The 20,907-nt window shown below is 40.1% G+C and overlaps 3 protein-coding genes across 8 annotated transcripts in view; 1 reads left to right on the forward strand and 2 right to left on the reverse strand.

The window, feature by feature from the left end:
- Positions 1–5,338: 5,338 nt before the first annotated feature.
- Positions 5,339–16,010, reverse strand: ppp1r10 (protein phosphatase 1, regulatory subunit 10). 3 transcript variants are annotated; one of them, XM_053446865.1, is made up of 18 exons: positions 15,786–16,010; positions 12,394–12,502; positions 12,214–12,300; positions 11,148–11,283; positions 11,012–11,063; positions 10,829–10,918; positions 10,608–10,736; positions 10,406–10,511; positions 10,073–10,176; positions 9,858–9,985; positions 9,387–9,546; positions 9,111–9,254; positions 8,749–8,995; positions 8,554–8,629; positions 8,218–8,436; positions 7,477–7,591; positions 7,003–7,368; positions 5,339–6,585 (listed from the first exon to the last, which is right to left on the reverse strand). In XM_053446865.1, exons 1-18 carry the CDS (start codon positions 15,877–15,879, stop codon positions 6,434–6,436), a joined length of 2,514 nt encoding a protein of 837 aa, XP_053302840.1. In that variant the 5' UTR covers positions 15,880–16,010; the 3' UTR covers positions 5,339–6,433. The 3 variants fall into 3 exon arrangements, with proteins under 3 accessions (XP_053302840.1, XP_053302839.1, XP_053302841.1); XM_053446864.1 differs by having other exon boundaries at positions 8,218–8,439; XM_053446866.1 differs by having other exon boundaries at positions 8,218–8,439; positions 15,577–16,010.
- A 91-nt stretch (positions 16,011–16,101) lies between these two features.
- mrps18b (mitochondrial ribosomal protein S18B) lies at positions 16,102–20,371 on the forward strand. 2 transcript variants are annotated; one of them, XM_053446870.1, is made up of 8 exons: positions 16,102–16,254; positions 16,482–16,678; positions 17,136–17,286; positions 17,566–17,663; positions 17,757–17,825; positions 19,509–19,575; positions 19,666–19,725; positions 20,068–20,371. In XM_053446870.1, exons 2-8 carry the CDS (start codon positions 16,598–16,600, stop codon positions 20,262–20,264), a joined length of 723 nt encoding a protein of 240 aa, XP_053302845.1. In that variant the 5' UTR covers positions 16,102–16,254; positions 16,482–16,597; the 3' UTR covers positions 20,265–20,371. The 2 variants fall into 2 exon arrangements, with proteins under 2 accessions (XP_053302845.1, XP_053302847.1); XM_053446872.1 differs by lacking the exon at positions 16,102–16,254 and having other exon boundaries at positions 16,359–16,678.
- Positions 20,366–20,907, reverse strand: part of abcf1 (ATP-binding cassette, sub-family F (GCN20), member 1) — a 32,202-nt gene continuing 31,660 nt past the window's right edge. For all 3 annotated transcript variants that reach the window (XM_053446869.1, XM_053446867.1, XM_053446868.1), the window contains one exon: positions 20,366–20,750. In XM_053446869.1, coding sequence (XP_053302844.1) covers positions 20,584–20,750 — 167 coding nt within the window. In that variant the 3' untranslated portion in view covers positions 20,366–20,583. The remainder of the gene's footprint in view (positions 20,751–20,907) is intronic.

The raw sequence follows: 20,907 nt of genomic DNA on the forward strand, positions 1-20,907 counted from the left end.
CTCTGTAATAAATGTTAATTTTGGAAATATACAGCTTTTTTCGTTAATCATTGCAGGTCGTGGGGCCATAATTTTGGTGAACCACATTATGGTATGTGGATAAATAGTCAAAGTAAGAACCAAACTCAGTTTCTGACAGATGTTGGATGCTTCAGAGGGGGAAAGATCACATTCTAAAATAGATTCCCTTTTCAGGGGTGATCCCACTTCCTAATTATACAGATCAGCTGCAACAGCATCAAAAAGGGTCCTCTGGAAGTTTTGCAGGACACCCTTCCTAAGCCAGTTCATGATAGGAAAGTGAGTAGTGAGATTTAAGGGGTTACAGTTAGGTGATGACAATAATTTTTTTAAGCTGACAAAATTTGTGTTTTAAAAGCACAGACTTTCAGCTTTAATTTGAGGGTACTTGCATGCTATGTTAAGTCACCTTATTAACAAGTCATGCTTGTAATGTAGCCATTATAATGACATCAATGTTACCAGGGATCCGTTGTGCGTTCCATGGCTCTGTGAAATTTTTTGACCATCTGGCATGTCAGACATACAATACTTTGATGTGTTGACCTCCATGTTCAGTTCTTTCTAGTCCACCAGCTGTACCAAAGCTGTCTTCAAGGGGTAATTGACTCTCAGACCACACATGGTTCTGTGTAGGTTGGAAAAATAGTAAGTCTCATTCCCGCAGTTAACTCCAACCATGTTCCCATAGACCATAAGTTGTAACAAGCCAGCACACTCCTGTCGCAAGGGATGTTATGTGTATACTGTTTGTTTACAAACTGAAAAATATACTCTTAATACCACTAAAATGGAAATTAATTTTGTATTTGTTAAGTTGAAAGCGTCTTGGTTCGCAATCAGTGCAGAGGAGAAAACAACTGCCATGCAGGTATGGTTGGAATTGCCCACAGCCAGCAGCTCACGATGAGTGACAGGGCCCGACTGAAGTAGGGAGCCCTGACCCCCATATTCCTGGCATCAGTGTCCAGCATGAAGGGCTTTTTGGCATAAGGGGTGGGCCAGACTTGGGCTTCAGTTAGGGTTGCCTTGATCGGGTGAAGTCTTAACGCAAGTTGGACAGGGCTCCTTTTAAGTTGTTGGCATGCATCAGCAGGTCATCAAGGTACACAACACAACGGCTCCAATGCACATCCATAAGCCTCTCCATCAACCTCTCAAATGTCTCTGGTGCATTCCAGAGCCCGAAGGCATGACCAGGATGTGCCACAGCCCCTGTCCGGCCGTCAGGTGCCAACTCCACCCGCGTAGCCACTTCGCAGATCAAGGGAGCTGAACCAGCTGGGTCGAGCCGTAGTCAAGGGCATCATCAATATGAGGAAGTGGATAAGAGTCCTTCTTTGGGTAATTCAATCGCCGATAATCCACACAGAAACCATATGTCATCCTTCTTCCTCACCAAGACTGCATGAGCTGCCCATGGGCTAGTGGAAGGTTGTGATGGGGGCTTAGGCAGATGGGCTTGGCGGAGCCCGTCTCTATACTGTGCTGGACCAGCCCAGTCTGCTCGCAGTCTACATCTCTTACAGAGGATATACATGTAGTCGTCGAGGAGGCCTTTCGGCTGGTGGTGCTGCTCGGGGTCTAGGCCGTCCCTGCTGTTTGGCATAGGTTATGTATTGTTGTATTGTTAGTCTCATGTTCACAGATATAGAATTTTTTTAAAATTCTAAGAATATATATTCAACTTCTAAAATCAATTTGCAAAAATCAGCTTAAACATCCTGGATATCACGGAAAAGCAATCGATTATCTCACATCGAAAACTTCGTAGGTATTTTTACCAGGGGCAAAGGGAAAAGGCACTTTCCTGCTGCAAATCTTGTTCCTGCAAAGAGACTTAAACCACTTGAAGTGGTTATCTATTTGCTGCCAAAGTAGTGTGAAAAAAATCCTAAAGAGCAGGAGAAAACTAAATCAGGCAGGGCTGGGCCATAGGATTGCTCATTTAGATGAGAGCACAACACATACAGTGCCTTGCATAAGTATTCACCCCCTTTGGACTTTTCTACATTTTGTCATGGTATAACCACAGATTAAAATTTATTTCATCGTGAGTTTATGTAATGGACCAACACAAAATAGTGCATCATTTGGAAGTGGGGGGAAATATTACATGGATTTCACAATTATTTACAAATAAAAATCTGAAAAGTGTTGAGTGCATATGTATTCACCCCCTTTACTGTGAAACCCCTAACAAAGATCTGGTGCGACCAATTGCATTCACAAGTCACATTTGCAAGTCACATAATTAGTAAATAGGGTCCACCTGTCTGCAATTTAATCTCAGTATAAATACACCTGTTCTGTGACGGACTCAGAGTTTGTTGGAGATCATTACTGAACAAACAGCATCATGAAGACCAAGGAGCTCACCAAACAGGTCAGGGATAAAGTTGTGGAGAAATATGAAGCAGGGTTAGGTTATAAAAAATATCCAGAGCTTTGAACATCTCTCTGAGCACCATAAAATCCATCATAAGAAAATGGAAAGAATATGGCACAACCGCAAACCTACCAAGAGGAGGCTGTCCACCCAAACTGAAGAGTCGGACAAGGAGAAAATTAATCAGAGAAGCAACCAGGAGGCCCATGGTTACTCTGGAGGAGTTGCAGAGATCCACAGCTGAGGTGGAAGAATCTGTCCACAGGACAACTATTAGTCGTCTACTCCACAAATCTGGCCTTTATGGAAGAGTGGCAAGAAGAAAGCCATTGTTGAAAGGGATCCATAAAAAATCCCGTTTGGAGTTTGCCAGAAGCCATGTGGGAGACACAGCAAACATGTGGAAGAAGGTGCTCTGGTCAGATGAGACCAAATTGAACTTTTTGGCCTCAATGCAAAACGCTATGTGTGGCGAAAACCCAACACTGCCCATCACCCTGAGCACACCATCCCAACAGTGAAACATGGTGGTGGTAGCATCATGCTGTGGGGATGCTTCTCTTCAGCAGGTACAGGGAAACTGGTCAGAATAGAGGGAAAGATGGATGGAGCCAAATACAGGGAAATCCTTGAAGAAAATCTGATGCAGTCTGCAAAAGACTTGAGACTGGGGCGGAGGTTCATCTTCCAGCAGGACAATGACCCTAAACATACAGCCAGAGCTACAAAGGAATGGTTTGGATTAAAGAATGTTAATGTCTTAAAATGGCCCAGTCAAAGCCCAGACCTCAATCCAATAGAGAATCTATGGCAAGACTTGAAGATTGCGGTTCACAGACGGTCTCCATCCAATCTGACTGAGCTTCATCTTTTTTGCCAAGAAGAATGGACAAACCTTTCCATCTCTAGATGTGCAAAGCTGGTAGAGACATACCCTAAAAGACTTGCAGCTGTAATTGCAGCGAAAGGGGGTTCTACCAAGTATTGACACAGGGGGGTGAATACTTATGCACCCAACAGATGTCAACTTTTTTGTTCTCATTATTGTTTGTGTCACAATAACATTTATTTTGCACCTCCAAAGTACTATGCATGTTTTGTTGATCAAACAGGAAAAAGTTTATTTAAGTCTATTTGAATTCCAGTTAGTAACAGTACATAATGGGAAAAAGTCCAAGGGGGGTGAATACTTATGCAAGGCACTGTAAATAGGTAATCTCATGCAGTGAATTATTTTGGCTAGCTCCACAAAAGATGAGAATCCATATATTGTATGCTGAAATAGGGGGAAGTTCATGGAAAATAACTAATTATGACCACACATGAACCTACCTCAAAAAGGTTTGGTGAGGACAGTCATCGTACTTTAGTAAAATGAACCAAACTATGGGTTAGGGTTTTATGAAATAGGATAGGCCTCTGTTAAGAGCTTCTCTTTTGTTTGAGGTTAGTTTTTTTACACAGATTACGGTTAGGTGGTAGTTCATACGTGTTTCAGAGTATTCAATCAATCAATCAAATGTTATTTGTATAGCCCGTATTCACAAATTACAATTCATCTCATAGGGCTTTAACAGGGTGTGACATCCTCTGTCCTTAACCCTCAGCAAGAGTAAGGAAAAACTACTAAAAACCCTTTTAACAGGGTCAAAATACGTAGAAACCTCAGAGAGAGCCACATGTGAGGGATCCCTCTCCCAGGACGGACAGAAGTGCAATAGATGCCACGTGCAGGAAAACATCATCAAGATTAAAGTTTTTAGCAGCATGATGAATGTGGCCCAATGATCTGGTTGAGCATCTGAATAAGACTGATATCCGTGATTCATTCATTTATGCACAAGGACAACCATATTTGGGATTGGTGTCTAGATCCTCTGCTGTTTGCAGTGTGAAAGCTCCCTAGGCCTCCACAGGATTGTCCACCTCAAACTATTGTTTGGCAGAAAACCATGAGGGGTGTTGGAGCTACTTAAAGAAAACTGGGAAGATGGTCCAAGTCCAAGTAAAAATTTGGTTCAATATGTCCTGGGCCAGAGAGCAGAGCTTCACGCACAACTAGATTGAGACAATTTGAGGTGGAACATTCCACCAATCCAACCTTGGTCTGGTATGATGACCATCTCTTACTGTTTCAGAGGGCAGATATTGTCGAGCTGCAGCAGCTCTTTGCTAATGTGCCCCCCTGCTAGGTTGCACTAACCTCATACAGCACCATGTCAGAATCAGAATCAGAATTCTTTTTATTGCCAAGTATGATTACACATACAGGAATTTGCCTTGGTGTCGTTCGTTGTTGTTGAACTTGAACAAATAGGAAAAGTTGAACTTGAACACATAGGAAAAGTGATCAGAAAGAATTGAAGGCCTCTCCCATAATTATTCTTACCACAAGGTTAATTATGTTTCACAGTTTGATTATTTTCCAATTGTTGATGAACACAATGATCGGTTAGGCACAGCTCTTTATTGCACGACACTGAATTTGACCATGGGCTATTGACAGGCTCGTTTGTCACCAGATTCTAAGAAAAATATGGTTTTCTTAACTTTGCATAGGTTGTACCAATTTGGGCCTATTCCATTCAGCTTGTGCTCACCTGGATACTTTCAGAGAGGGAGTGTTGTTACAGCACGATTGAGGTGGGCCTGGTCATCCGGTGGGCAGTTGATGCCCTCAGATACCACCTGCAGGGACGCCCATTCACCCAATGTCCTGACCATGCTCCCTTTCAGTCCCGTTAGTATCTGGATTTATAGTCACAGGCCCATATGGCCTTGGCTGACTTCCTCCTGGATGCAAAATAGCCAAGAAGTTGAATCTAATCCTCTGGCTTCCATTGTTGACAACCGAGTTGAACTTAGATTGGATCACTTTGTGGCCAGTGTGAAGAGGGAGAATGATTGAAAACACTGAACACAGCACAGTTATATTTGGTTATTTATTCAATACACTGTGTACAAAAGATTTCAACTGAATATATGATTTAAAAAACATGGAGGGTGGAGAGAGCAACAAAAACATGCTATTCTTACTGTCCCACAAGAGACTTTAGGTCATTGTTTTCACTGAAAACATTTAAAATAGATGAACTACAAAGCATTTTACCATCATCTGACTAACACTGACATGTTAACCCCTTCTAAGTTCAGATGGGAGTACAGAAGACACGGCCAGCAGCTATCCCAACCAGGGATAAACTGCTTTTATGACAGGTCACAGCATGTTTGACCATGACTGTCGCACTACACAACACATCAAGCTGCTGAGCCAGAGTGCACATTATATACAAGCTGCTGTAAGAAAAGGAAAAAACGCAAGACCCTCCCTATCAGCTCAGCAGAGTTAATTTCTAAAGACTTAGTGAAGTAAAGCAGGTGAAATTGCATGTAGCTCTTTTTCAGTCCTTGTTTTAATAAATCATTGCGGTTACTAAATTATGTTGGCCTTTATCCTCATAAAGTGCTTAATTTTTTTTGTCAAACATTTAAGAATCATGAAAATGGAACACAACAGAACTGAGACCAACAAAAAGTAATAAGAAAGCAACATCACATGTGCACAGTACAACAGCAACAATGAAAAGGTAATTCAAGCATGGAAATTCAGTCGTGTGGAAAGCGTTCTGCAGAGTAGGAGTTCCCCTTGGTCAACCATGTTCATGGTGTGGAAAGTTACAGCACACAGGCAGCTAGCTGCAGCAACTCAGACAGTGGTCAAGTTTGGAGGCTTGTTTTAGTCTCAGTTAAAAGTTATCACATTAAAAATCAGCCCCATTAGTGATTAAACAGCCTCAATTCCTCTTGTTCATGTTGTTCTTATTCTTAGATGAGGCAGAGCTGACTGCTTCAGGTCAGTCACCAGCAGAATGACTTCAGATCCTACAGACTGTGGGACACTGCATCCTTTTCTCGCTTATCTAGTAAACTGCGGCGCCCACATCCGGCAGGGGTTTTATCAAAGGATAGCTCTTCTAAAGGTTCACAGTTGACAGAGAGTTTATCCCATGGCAGCAGTGTCACCTAGTGCCCATGCTGTGGATGCTGGTTGTTAGCAGGGTGGTTTGGAGGCAGCGGTGGTCCGTTTACGCCAGGGTGGTAGAAAGCACAGTTGCTCTCATACCTGCAGCTTCCTTTCATCATGAAGTGACGACACACAGGCCTCTTGGACATGTCTGATATGAGAAGATATAGTAGAATTAACACCACATGACACAGAAATTAAGATCTTTATATTCTGTAAATAGTGGACAAATACTAATTTATTCTTAACTGTAGAGAGGGGTCTTTATTTTGAAAGACAATTAATTAGTAGTAAACTCTGTAATTAATTGAATAAAAATGAAAATCACAAACTTTTTTTTTATTGTTTAAGACATTTTACTGCACATCTCAGTGTCAACTTTACACTTGTTATGGAGCTTTCTACTGAACTGCAATCATCATTGACACAATGCTCTACTACAAGTAATATAACTGGATCTGTGTTAAAAAGAGAAAGTTTGAGCAGAGTGAAGACTATGACACGACTGTCGTTGTACTTTGATATTTCGAATACTGTGGGTAACTCCGAAACTTAATGTTTAATGTACCGTTCATGTTGTTGTGTCCTCCTCTGGGCCCTCCTCGTCCTCGTCCCCTGAAGCCTGGGTCTCCTCCTCTCCCCCTTCCTCCTCGGTGGAAGTGACCCCCTCTGTGGGGCCCTCCTCTCATTGAGTCGTCTCCCCAGTAATTGCCATTGTCTCCTCGGCCCTGGCCTGGTGGTGGCCCCATCATGCGAGGGCCTACACTGGCATTGAAAGGTGGTCCGTGGTTGTGAGGGGGTGGGGGGTGGTTGAAGCGGGGAACACCGGGTGGGTTGTTGGGTGGGTAGCCACCATTCATGGGCATCTGCATGTGCATGTTCATGTTGTTCATATTGTTCATGCCTGGACCGTGGCCCAGTAAACCCTGGTTGACTAGAAATAGAGGAAAAACTGGCTTAAAATGAGTAACACAAGAAAGAGAACATGTGGACTTCAGCAGGACACATGTAGTTCTACAATAAAATAAGATGTTGAGTTTACCTGGTGGAGGTCCACCCTGGTTCTGGTTCTGCAGGGAGCCAAGTAATTGTTTAATCTTGTCTGAGAAGTCAGGTTGCTTGATCAAGTCTTCAGTAGACTGGTTACCAGAAGCACCCTATGAAAGACAGATGGTATAAGCTACACATAACTACAAACAACCTCCAACTGCTGAGATATAAAACATTAAAATTTCAAGGAAAAGATTTGATCTTAAAGAAGTAAAGGAGGAATAGTATGGCTCCAGCAAAAAACTAAATAGATAAAAATGTGTCACTAGTATATTCAATGTAGTGATCTATCAACTAACATAAAAGTTATTAGTAGCCATTTGTTGTGTTACCCTCAAAGCCCCTGTGACCTTCCTATTTACTATTGAAATTGAAAAGCCCAGATCAAGGTGTTGGGCTTACTGTAGCTACATGACCAGTGAACAACCTTGTTAGGGGTCAAACATTGTACTTTATAATAGACACAGTCAGCACAGCAAAGTCTGATGATACTTTTTGATCATTACGGAGTAATGGAGCTGTCTGATAAATATATTATATTAAAACAATTTCTTAATGTATCCAGGATGTAATTACAGTATAAGTTACATAAGTTAAATGGTGTCTAACAGAAGAAACTGTTATTAGTAGATGCTTTGTCTTTGTTAATCGGTTTATGTATAATCTATCAGTTCCACCAGTTTTTATGTATTGGTATCAACCCCAACATAACTATATTATACAATATATTTACCATGATGGATGAGAGCAGCTCCTGTACATTGACAGAGGGAGCAACGGGGTTGTTGACTGTGTTTGTAGTTTGCGGGCTGCGAGAGGTGTTGCTTAGGTTGACCATGAGGTTGGCCAGGACAGGCGGCAACTTGGAGCTCTCATTCTGAGCCACAGCAGAGCCCTGCTGTGAAGTGGATTCCATGGGCTCAACAAAACTGTCGTCAAGCATGGAAGAGTCCTGCTGGAAGAAAGGACTGATAGCTTAGCCGGCAAGGAAAGGTATTACACACACATAAACAATATGAGAGAATATAGGAATATATAAGAGAGAGACAGACAGTGAGTGCGTGTTCACCTCGTCCAGTGGAATGAGACGGGGAGGCATAGGTTCATATGGCTCTGGGTCTGGTTCATGTGGACTGTCAGGCACACTAGTGATATGTAAAAATTGAAAATCCTTAACATTCAGTACAGGCCCTCAGTTAGGGTGAAATTCTAAGAAGCTTTCACACTTCCGAATATACATCAGATTTTCCCCCAAGAATTATACCTCTCTTTGCTGAGGAAGATCTCCTGCAGAATGCCCATCTCGCGATCTCTCTGGGTAAGTTTCTCTGTGCTGTTAGCCCCAGGGATGACCAGGCTACCAACTAGTGTCAAGGGCCTTGGGGGTGTCCAGGGAACCCTCTCTTCCATAGTGTCATGGGAGCTCCGACGCGCCATCTCAAACGTCTGCCTGTCCATCATTAGCTCTCGTTTGGCAGCCTCACCAAAGTCTTTGATCTTGTTGACGTTGACTGTGAGATAATTTAAATACAATTAATAATTCATATTTTCTACAGACCATCTGGTGTCAGGTAAAAATAAACACCCAACTTAGACACATTTGATATTTAGAAACACATGCCATACCTCTCTCTGTTTCATCCAGATCAAAGTAGAAGTAATGTTTAAGCTGCTCCTCCTCAGCCCAGTGAACTGTCTTCTTCTTCTTTCCCTTTTTGGTCATGCTTTCTTCTTCTCCACGTGGTTCTGAGAGAGCATTAGGCTTCTCACCTACAAATAACAAAAGAATGTAATATGTTAAGAGAATGAAAATTTGTTAAGAGACCGAGATACTAAATTTCAAACTAGAGAAGCACATACATAAAGAAATGTACTATAACATCATCAAGAAGTAGATCTTACTGTTGTCAGAGGCCTCAAGATCTTCAGAGGGAATAGGGGTCCCAGGCTGCTCCGGCTCCAGATTTTCATCAGTGGGAGTGGTGGAGGCTGCAGTTTCTGGCGATGATGGTTTTGCAGTAGATGAAGAGTACGTAGAAGTTTTGCCTTCAAATGGACTTGCCTGAGAATAAAAAAACAATACGAGTAAGCATATGATAAGTAGAAAGACAATAATACTGAAAACTAATGCTTGCTTATTCTCAAAAAGTCTTGGATATTGAGCCAAGGCCAATGCTCTGATTCAGCCAATTTCTTAATTATTTACAACAGTTATTGACATCATTAGTATCAGCACAGCATGTTTTATTGTTTAACACTATTTGATTGATTATGAGGATGGGAGAAAGTCATTGATGATTCAAATCCAAATGAGGACCTTTTGGATTGACAACAATACATACTGATACTAGGTCAAAATAAATCAGTCATTACCTTGTTGGATGTAGGGGAGACAGCCTTGGTATTTGTTGTAGTACAGTTACTTTGTTTTTTCTTCTTTATCTTAATCCCTGGCACTGGGGCAGAGTTCAGAGCATCTAAAAACCCAGTTCCCTCCATCGCTGAAGTAAGGATAAAAGACAGAAGTGAGCACTACAGCACCCACAGCACTTCCATTTCTTTGAAATATGATGTATGTTTGAACTCACGCTGTGCTGGAATAATTTTGACTTTTATTTCTTTGGCAGAGTTGGTTGGGGTATTAAGAGGTTTGTATTTTTTCTCCTGAGGTGGAGCATCTGATGGGCCAGAGCTGTAGCGTGAAAATGAGGATAACATTTAATGTTACTATCATCAGCCACCTGATGGCAGCAATGAGCAAACTGCATGACTATACCACATGGAAGTTATAGTTTTTGTTGAAGGGTGAGAACATGTGAAGTTAACCTAATTAGTACACAAACGATTGCAATGTGATCATATGTCGGGGGGAAGGAGGTCAAAGTCTGAGGATATATATACTGATGGGAAAGGTACAGTACCTAGGCCTCTTTAGAACTGGTGGCTTAATGTTGTACTTGTCACCCAACTGTGGGGCAGTGGGTGCCTTCTTAGCAGGGGCTGGGTTCGTCATGTCCATCTCCAATCCTACCCAACACAAAACATAGTTATGTCATACAGAACTTGACATACGGATCCAAAAACATCACTCCAACAACAGTCTGTCCATCACTTAAGGTTTACCTATGGAGCGAATCTTTGTGTGGCTGGGTGCATAGGCTTTAGGTTTCTCCTTCTTCTTATCTTCATCTCCACTTTTTTCTTTCAAATCACGGATGGGCATCTTACTCTCCTCTTTCTTCTTTTTCTTATCTAGCAGATTAATATATATTGTGTTACAAACTGCTGCAAGGAAAGCCACAGTAAACCAGAGAATTGGTTAAAGTAAAACAACGAGCTTGTACCTGCAGGTGAGTTGCCACTGCTTGAGACACTCTGGGACCGTATTGTTGCCATCCAGCCATCTACGAGCACTGATGCCAACTTCCTGAGGTCTAATAAATAAATAAGAGACGATAATGTCTTTAGTGGGATATACAGCGCGGCCTGCCCATTGAATTTAAATTTTTGATGTAAAGCCAACCGACCATCAGTGTCTGCGCTCTTGGTCAGCTGCTTCACCAGCTTGGCTGTGTTGTTCTAGAATAATATGAAAACAGATAGAATTGCTAAAGTTGCCTGTATAATGTTGCATAACTGTTGTTTGGTGGATAAACTGCTTACCTGTTTGAGGTGGTCCACTTTAAGAGGCAGCTTCTGCAGTATGAGAAGAATGAGCTGCAACAGAGGGCTATTGTTGGTAGTTTTGGAGTAGGTGAGCCAGGAGTTGAGCAGCCTGTAGCCACCGACTCTGATAAAACTGGATAAAGGGGAAACAACCAATATATAATGAGGGAGGCCTGGAGTGAAGACTTTTGTCAGTGCTAAGTAAATTATCCGAAGCACAGAGGTTCACGATTTAGCAGTCTTTGAAAAAAATTCAAAGCTTGTTAGAAAGACACATTAGAGTTTAGAATGACTAGAGCATTTCAAAATATACTAAGGTAAATAGTGTACTTTACAAGGGACTATGACTATTTTTTAATACATACATTGAGACAAAATAATACAACAGTTGTACTATCATATTTATGAAAAAAACACATGATTTCAGCAGTTTGTTATTCCAATAAAGATAGGTTACATCATCCTTTTATTTCATTTACATTGTATGGGAGCTAAAAATGAATGTATTGAACACAACTAAAAAGTATCACGTGAAACCCTGATTTCACAACTGTAACTTGTTAATGACAGGATATATAAATGTCAAACGGACCCAGTCCATCTTTCTTAGTTTATTATAACAAATATTATATTACTATTTAGGATTTAAACTCAACTTCTTTTAGAATTGCAAGCAAAAAAACACATGGTTCTTTAAAAAAAAGAAGAAAAGAAGAGACAAAATCTTCTGTCCGTCCTGGTAGAGGGATCCCTCACATGTGGCTCTCTGAGGTTTCTACGTATTTTTACCCTGTTAAAAGGGTTTTTAGTAGTTTTTCCTTACTCTTGCTGAGTGTTAAGGACAGAGGATGTCACACCCTGTTAAAGCCCTATGAGAGGAATTGTGATTTGTGAATATGGGCTATACAAATAAAATTTGATTGAATTTGATTGATTGAAAAAATAATTTCACCAACCAGCAAGAAACAACCCATTAGACGATCTTAAGTTAATACAAATTGGGATACTTTTTGTGCAAGTTTAACTGGCAAAATACAGTATACAAACTTGAATTAAAGCCTACCGGTTAAGAACATCGTGAGATTTCGTCTGCAGCAGAATGTTCAGGTACATACATCTGCTGACCATCTTGGTAGAAGCTTTCATGAGGCTGTATTGAAAGATATGAGCCATGAGTGAAATGTTAAATAAAAGGTTTAACAATTAGGGCACACAAATGTAATGTTTAGTTTCATTTCCTCACCTAAACACCTTTGGGACTCCCTCCAGGCTGCGTAGTTCTCCATCCTTCCCCAGCAGAGCCTCCACACCCTTCAAAATCTCTCTGGGGTCCATTGGTCCATCTGCCATATCTGAAACATATACCTCAAGAGTTAATACACATGCCAAGGAGACAGAAGAAATTGCTGGTGTTTACATCAGTATTTTGTCTTTGTTAATAGAAATCAAACTGCTCTTTATTGCTGGCTACTTTCTTGCAAACTAGAAATTATACAAAAATCCACCCAGGTTCTAATGCCGAAAAAATCCATTAAGGCTCAAAAGCAGGTTCACATCAAACACACAAATAATGTGCATAAAGCCAAAAAACAAGGCTAATCACAGTCTGGATCACCTAACCACCAAGCAACATCCATATTTAATTTTGAATCGTATCGCATTAGTGAGTCTGTGAAAAACTGCACCAGTCTGTTTTTATCAAAGTCCTCTGCAAAATTCAAATAAATAAATCAGGAAAATTAACACCAAGAGGCAGAAATGGTCTCATCAGATTTACATTGGGTTTCAGCATCATATTTACAAATGAATGAAAATGCCATTTTTATCTTCTTGTCAGCAAGGTATTTTCAGTGACATTAGTGTAACTAATAAGTGACCACTAGTCTTGATGAGTAGCCATCAAGACTTGACAAGCACTATATAAATACAGACCATTTACATGTTCAAACAGATTATTAAAACTTCAGACAATCTGGTTTACTTCCAGCCACACTTTACTTTTTGCTCTAGTAGAAAAACATCCTCAGTGCATTGTTGCTTCTGTGTGCTGCCTCAAAATTCTCATTGTTGTGGACCGTTTCATCAGGCCAACTTGACACCGGTTGAACAGGAATATGCGGTGGGGGAGGGGTGTTTACTTGCAGAAGAAGATAAACGGGGGGAAATCGGTTATGTTCGACTTGGGTGAAGTACTGTTCGTTCCACTTCCGGCTATATTTAAGAGACAGCAGCAATGCAGAAAATTAAAGTGCACATTTACAAATGGTGCACACTATGTTACACTTTAAATTTTTGCTATTTTCCTAATCTGTCTTTCTAACCATTTTCCAACTAGTAGTCCATATTATAGATAACTATTAATGAACAATTCCATTTATTTTACGCTTAAAAAAACAAGGGGAAAGATCAAAGTTTTATAGGAAAAAGAAAGCCAAAAAAGATATTTTGCAAGTTACTAATCATTACTTATCAACTTTTTAATAGCACACATCTATCACCATAATTGCCAAGTACAAATTCAGGTTATACACTCGGCAACAGTATGAAATGCTTACAACTGAGGTTAGTTAGTCAAATACTTATCAGTGTCCTTTCAAATGCAATCATCGGACTGAAGGCATCTCTAAACTGAGGACACAGTAGTAGTGGTATCGCTGTCATGTCGGATAGCCACAGGCTACAGATCAGGTCACTTAATGCCACCTAGAGGCTAGTTCAGTGCCACACTGACTCTACATGAGAGCATTAGAAGTTATTTCGACTTTTTGCAGCATCACAACAATGGTGTGATCTGCGACATAGTTATCTGACTGTAAAACAAACTTATGACTTATTGACACTGGATTTTTCATGATTTTATAAAATGGTTTAAAGTCATAGTATCTTTGACATGTCTAACATGATCCAAAAAGAACTACGTATTCTGCGCTCTATGAATGCCTTTACATTTATGGATTTTTAAATGATCATGACAAAAGGTTTTATGAATAACCTTCAAATTGTTCATTGTATCATTTCTTGGCTTAATCATTAATGAAACCCTTTTTGAATCAGTTCATCAATTCGTGTACAGAATATGCAATTCTGGTGGAAATGAATCCACTGGAAATGTTACAATATGAGGAATCAGTCAAGTCTTACCCGGGTAACTGCAGTAGTAGAAGTTTTATATATTCTCAGACCTACTCAACACTGCAAATAACCAACACTCCTGTAAATGTCAATAGTCACACTATTTAGTGGGGAAGATGTTAACTTGTGCGGTCACACGAGTCTAGTTACATATTACTAATGAATCATGGCATAACAATTCGACAGAACTCGATGACCACGCCTCACTTAAAACAAATTACCTACCTGACCTACCTATATATATATATATATATATATGTGTATGTGTGTGTCTGTGTTTGTGTTTAAGGAGAGAAAGAAATGTGTGTAACCAGGAACACACAGATCCAATCGAGTTAGTTTAACACTCCTTCAATTTAATAAGTGCAGCCCACAAAAGGTCTGAAATTTGTCATAGCCGAGTTCAGTCCTGCTGCTGTGGCTTAACTGTCCAACAAAGGGGGAGGGAGGTGGGTTCTGCCTGCTAATCAGGGCCCTCCCCGTTAACCAGTTCGACGACGGCACAGCGACCATTCAAAACAACAATGGCCATCTGAGCAACGGCCGTGTTAGTTGATAAAAAACAGGGCGACCCAGCACCACTTGCATGTTTAATCATATGCGTAAACTGAACATCCGTCTGCACATGTTCAGCACATTAATTACGTACAAACCAGAAACCCAAATGTTACTCCGAAAACAATGCTAATCCCCACAGCTATCCGAGGACGAAAAGCAAACCGCGACTAGTCCATCACATTTGGAAAATCCCGACTGTTTTTGCTTCGGAGAATCTACTCATCCTGCAATCTTTATCCACAGATTGCCGTGCACATGAGGATTTCCGGAAAATCACTGTGCTAAAATTGTCCTCACTTCAAAATAGTTTCAGGAAAGACGTCCGCAATCCTCAAACTAATGCAATCTTTATGTGCAGATTGCGGTGAATAATAATTCCGTGGAGCAGCCCTTACAAAAACTAGCAGGCGAACAGTCCGACTACATGCTCTGGAATTTTTTCTCTATGCCTACGGCAATCTTTATGATTAGATTGCTTATAGTTCAGCGATTATTTATTATCTATACTTATTAAATTAGCCCATTTCGTCTCACACACAAAGAAACGGAGCTTTGTGCCTCCGTTCACTTTCACGTGTGAGCTCATACTACAATAAATATTTGTTCTAAATGTTTGCCAAGAACCAAGTTAACTCACGGTCCCTGCTAGCAAGCTACCAATAGAAAGCATATTATATACGATTCTCTTTTCGCATTTGATGAATTTCGAGTCAATTTAACTTCAAAATCAACTTACTATATATTTCATAGATCCAAGCGTCTCGGGAATATGATAACGTGCTTTTCTGGCATTTATACAACTTATTTCATTACTTTTATGTCGTCAACCTTCATGGTTTTAATATAAACTTAAAGACTTCGTATGGGTGGGGCTGTGGTAGGTAAAAGCTAGCCTTTCCTTCAGGAACACACTGGAGGCAAAAATAGTAATCAAATGTCCATTACTTGAAGAAAAAATGTGAATTTGAGTTGTTGAAAGTCCCCGATGGTTCAGTCTTCGGCAAACCGTATTCATACCTGGAATCACACAAAAAAACATACATTTAATGTCGATTCATAGAAATTCCTAAGACTTTTGTCTGTATTAAAGTCTTTTGTTGGTTTCTGAATACATTAATTATGTATTTCGCATTTAACATGGTGAAAACAAGCCTCGACGTATTTCCAACCGGACTTACCTCTGACAAAATCCAGGAATGAGCTCTTGGGGTGGGACTGTGCTTTTATACTATGCGACGAGTTTTACGTCACGGACAGCGTCTTTTCTGTGTTGTAACAAACAAAATGGAGGAAAGCTGACCTTCGGTGCATATTCAAAGGGCAAAATGGCGTATTACGTATTTTGAAAACCATCACCACGAATGGAATCGCATTTAACATGCCAAACTTGTGTTATTTACGGCGAGATACTAATGTATACTAACTTATATATAAGTGATATACGTGTATTGTTCTCGTTTTTTACGTCTGAATTTAGATTTTTATTTAAAGTTCCTCAAAATGGCGCATGGTGTCTGCTATGGGGTGACCACATGCTCCAGTCCGAGATAATGTTGTATTGCATAATCATGTACAATCATGGTGGATTCAAATGAAAACGAAGTTTGTGTAGTTTTAATTTTTTATTCCGTTATGTTTCAGATTACACGGAATATGAAGATTGCTGCTGATTAAACTTTGATATGTAATGTGACGAAGGACTTAGCTACAGCTTCGCCTGACCTATTACCTTCACACTACAACCTCACTAAAGCAAAATGGCTACCGCCATCCAACGCGTCGCGAAGGATTTGTGCAGTCTGTCGCCTTCGATTTTTCATCCACTTCGACAGATTCAGGTATGACATTTAATTGTGCTGTTTCCCAACGCCCGTTTAGTTTAATTGTTACCCCTTAGCAAGAAGTGCTTAATATATTGAAGCCACAAGAGAGCCGGGACGGTCCATGTGTTTTGTAGGCTGGAGCGGTTTAACCAAGAGTGCCAGAATGGTTAACTTTGTTTGTTATATAAATTTGATACGTTATCGGCTCAACTACACCCTCGATAGAATACATGGGTATTATTGGAGAGTCTCATGAGTTAGTAAGGCGCTGTTAGTGTGCTACATTCTCAAACAGCATGTCCCAGTAAAAATCAATAGTCACAATAGTGACGGGGCCTGGAAAACAGGCAAATTATATCATCGGACCGCAACTCATATATACATGGGAATTAAACGTGAATGTGGCGGATATAGTTCTGAGACTGTATGAGGGATGTTGAAGTGATTATTTTGCATTCTGTTTATTCTACAGAGGCTCTCGCGTAGACTGGGCCCCTCGCCATACTTACCTCATAGTCATTTTTTCTGCAAAGCGGCATCACCCCAGAATGAGGACTCTACCCAGGCTGCTGAGGCTCTATCCCGCTACAATGACAGACCCTGGGATTATCTGGAGAGTGAAGGTGCTAAAGTAACATTAAGTCTGATCTTAAACCCTCACACGTGTAAACGGGCTGCTGTGTTCGTCCACTAACCAGAATGTCAATGGTTGATCCCCAAGATTCTAAACCCCAACATTGCCCCTTCAAATCTATGCACATAATGAATGTGTGTGAACGGCAAAAACGTTGCTGTAAATTGCTTTGAGTTATACAAGACCATTTAAAGCACATTGAGTGATGGATATGAGGGGGAATATATATATATACGTGTTCTTACAATCTATCTATTTACCCTGACAGAGTACATTGAGAGGTATGGAGCCAGTCCGGTGTGGGAAGGCTACAGGAGAAACCACAAAGGAGGCATTCCCCCACAGACGACACGCAAGACCTGCATTGTAAAGTTTATATTTGAATCTACCAGAGATACCTTACATTAGATACAGATATATCATCGGTAATTTACAATAACATTAACTCTTTTTCTACAGAGAGGAGACAAGATATGTGGCAACCCCTGTCCAATTTGTCGGGATCCAAACACTGTTATTCACCATCAGGTTAGTTAGCATCTCAGTCTCTGATTGTCTCACAGCACACTAAATGTAAACTTTAGGGGTATATTACACTCTAGTCCCCTATCATGCATTACTTTTACAGTCTCTTGTCACCAACATCAAGAGTCTGGATATTTTCACACATGCAAAATACAGTTCCATTCAATTTTATTTGTATCGCGTCTAATCAAAATATACATTATTTCAAGGCTCTTTACATATAAGGTTAAGACCTTTAACGTTTTTAGAGAAACCCAACAGTTCCCACAATCAGCAAGCAATTTGGTGACTGCACAGAGAAAAAAACTGCAGTACCAGACTAAATGTGGGTCTGTCTTGAGCGGTTGGGGTGACCAGGAATAGCATGTTGTTAGTTGTTATAATGAAAACAATGAGTGATAAATATGGATGTAACCATTTTATTATTGCGAGCAGTAACAATTTGTACTATGGGAGGGAAAAAACACAAAGTTAGTCACATTTAGTAAAAATAAATAAATGTGGGGGCAGAGAGACAGAAAGAGGGGCTCAGTGCATGTTGGGAATTCCCCCAGCAGTCTAGACCTAAAGCAGACTTACTAAGGGATGGTTCAGGACTCACCTGATCCTTTGTTATCACATCGACTCCTGCAGACTTTATACTAGGTGGCCAGGTGGAGAATGTCCGTAGAAATTCAGGAGGCTCTCCCTGTAACATTTGCGTTCACACATAAAACCACCTCTGGAGAAACTGAGAAGAATCTCCGGAGTTCAGTTCATGTATGAAAGCATCTTAATTCTTATTAAATCGTAAACAAATTCTTAAATTGTACTACTGCAAAAAGCCCCACAATTCTAGACATAATTCTGGATAATTCAGGAGTAGTGCAGATTTTTGTTAGTCAATCTCGGCAAGTCATTTTATTTTGTTAATCATGTTTGTGCCTCTGATTTTGGTTCATTGTTTGAAAAGAGAAACTAGAGTCTATCACACTAAAGAAGGGGTATGAGGGACCACAATAAATGCAAGCAAAATAAGACAGTTCAGGAGTTTAATTAAAACCTTGATTAAGGATTTGACTTAAAAAAAAGTTCACACCTGGTATTGGAATGACTCCTGTGACCCCCTGTGATATAGGGTCTGTACTATAAACCAAGTTCAGCATACACAGGATAAATTTACTTAGTATTTTCGTTTTTTGTTCTGATGACGATTAAACTATTAAGAACATGTGATGCAGATAAAAATGTTAGTGTTGTCAGACTGTTTCAAATCAATGAGCTGTGTTCAACTCTACAATAAAATAGAAATACATAACATGAAAAAACCCAATTAACAAAACTGTAGAGGTCAGAGGATGTCAGCTGTGTAATGAATAATAATAATGAATATTGGAAGCATTCTTCGATCCGAGGAAACCAAAATTAATTGTTAAAAGTACACTACTCATTATTAAAAATCGAATAGTGCTAAAAGTTTGTTTTACTTGTGCTTTGATTCAATCTGAACAAGTCCTGAAACCACTGTTTTATGGTTTAGCTCAATAGTTGCCTTTCACTCCTATAAGTGGCTAGATAAGAACACTAATCTTGAATAATGTAAATGTTATGAGTTCATGATTAATATTTGTAGATAACTTGCTGTCTTGTTATTAACTGATCAGATTAATTATGCATACATGCTAACAAATTTACATTCTTTTGCAGAATGTGAAATTATTGCAGCAGTTCATTAGTCCCCATTCTGGAATCGTGTATGATTCCACTCAAACCGGTAAGTCATCAGTGAGGTAAAGAATTTCTGCATGAAGCTTGTCCAGTTATATAACAATGCAGCTTGTGCTGATAGTTCTACTGTCTGCAGGTTTGTGTATGAAACAGCAGAAGAAGCTAAATGAGGCCATCAGCACAGCACAAGATCTTGGTAGGTAACGCAGTTAATGACTTAACCCTAACCCTTTGAAATCAGAGTCCCTGACTATAAGCTCCATCAATATCCTTTTCAACACCAAATATACATATTACTTCAAAAGATATAAAAACGTACTTGTTTGGATTATACCCCAAAAGCATTTAGGATGTTTCTGATTTCATTCTTGACATTTAGAGTAGAAAAACAAATACCCATCAGAGCACTGGCTCATGTGGCACTTCAGTGCACCATTGGTAGTCAGGCTGCTTAATATCTAGGTGGTTAGCTTCTTTAGAATGTTGTTACCATGTTTTTGGTAACAGTAATTAGTCAACCTGTTCTGTCCTTTCTCAGGCTTACTACGCTTTCAGATTCCATATGTGAAATTTACTGGAGAAGACTTCTACAGTTCTCATGATGCTGTGGGCTCCACACCACCTCACCCATCCTTAAACTCTGGAGACACCTGGTATAAATGGTACAGTGAAATAATACCTGATGGGAAAGAAGTGGCTAAAGTCAAGAAGGCATACAAGGCTTATTTAAAGTGACGGAGACCACTTTAATTAGCTATGTTGAAGTCTTATAGATCATGTGCATTTCCAACCCGTTTCATATCCCACAGTATGAGCGTAAAAAATAAAACGCATAATGAAAATTGTGTTTGTTTTATTGTTAACTTTAGTAGATCACAAAGACATTTCTCCATATATTTTGGAAAATTAATGTTAGATGTACACTCAAGCCTGTTGGAGTTCAGAAGGGAATTACTATAAACACCCCAACAAATAAATGTTTACTGTCAGTGGTGTTTTTTTTTTACAAGCCAGCTGATCCAGGTGGAAGGACAGCGGTGGTTCCTCTGTTCGATCACACATTGACCTTGTTGACCATGGTCTCTCCCAGGGACTCCAACACCTCCCGCTTGTAATCATCAAAGTCTCCATCGATCTGGTTGATTGTACTGTCCTCGACCACCCACATTTGACAATGGGTCTCTGTGATGAGCCGGGCATCGTGACTCACAATGATCACAGCTGGACACAAAAGAACATTGTGTTAGTTCAGTAGTGAAGACCCACCATTACCATTTGTTTTGAGGATGTGGTGGACACAGATCATTTGAATGTAGTCTTAGTTCAAAAGTGTGTTTCTTTCCAGGAATCACCAATTGTCAGTCAGACATCTAACCTA

Source organism: Pleuronectes platessa, chromosome 18 (assembly GCF_947347685.1).
Source record: "Pleuronectes platessa chromosome 18, fPlePla1.1, whole genome shotgun sequence".
NCBI classification, from domain to species: domain Eukaryota; kingdom Metazoa; phylum Chordata; class Actinopteri; order Pleuronectiformes; family Pleuronectidae; genus Pleuronectes; species Pleuronectes platessa.

What these genes read in the sequence shown, in the direction of transcription:
- ppp1r10 (XM_053446864.1), bottom strand. Translation starts at nt 15,879, where the DNA reads ATGTTTTTTTGTGTGATTCCAGGTATGAATACGGTTTGCCGAAGACTG. An exon ending in TCTTGAGGCCTCTGACAACA is followed by an intron (nt 9,255 to 9,386) that starts GTAAGATCTACT and finishes TGTTATTTGTAG; the next exon opens with GTGAGAAGCCTAATGCTCTC. An exon ending in AGGACACAACAACATGAACG is followed by an intron (nt 6,586 to 7,002) that starts GTACATTAAACA and finishes TTCTCATATCAG; the next exon opens with ACATGTCCAAGAGGCCTGTG.
- mrps18b (XM_053446870.1), top strand. Translation starts at nt 16,598, where the DNA reads ATGGCTACCGCCATCCAACGCGTCGCGAAGGATTTGTGCAGTCTGTCG. An exon ending in GTATGATTCCACTCAAACCG is followed by an intron (nt 19,576 to 19,665) that starts GTAAGTCATCAG and finishes TACTGTCTGCAG; the next exon opens with GTTTGTGTATGAAACAGCAG. An exon ending in CAGCACAGCACAAGATCTTG is followed by an intron (nt 19,726 to 20,067) that starts GTAGGTAACGCA and finishes GTCCTTTCTCAG; the next exon opens with GCTTACTACGCTTTCAGATT.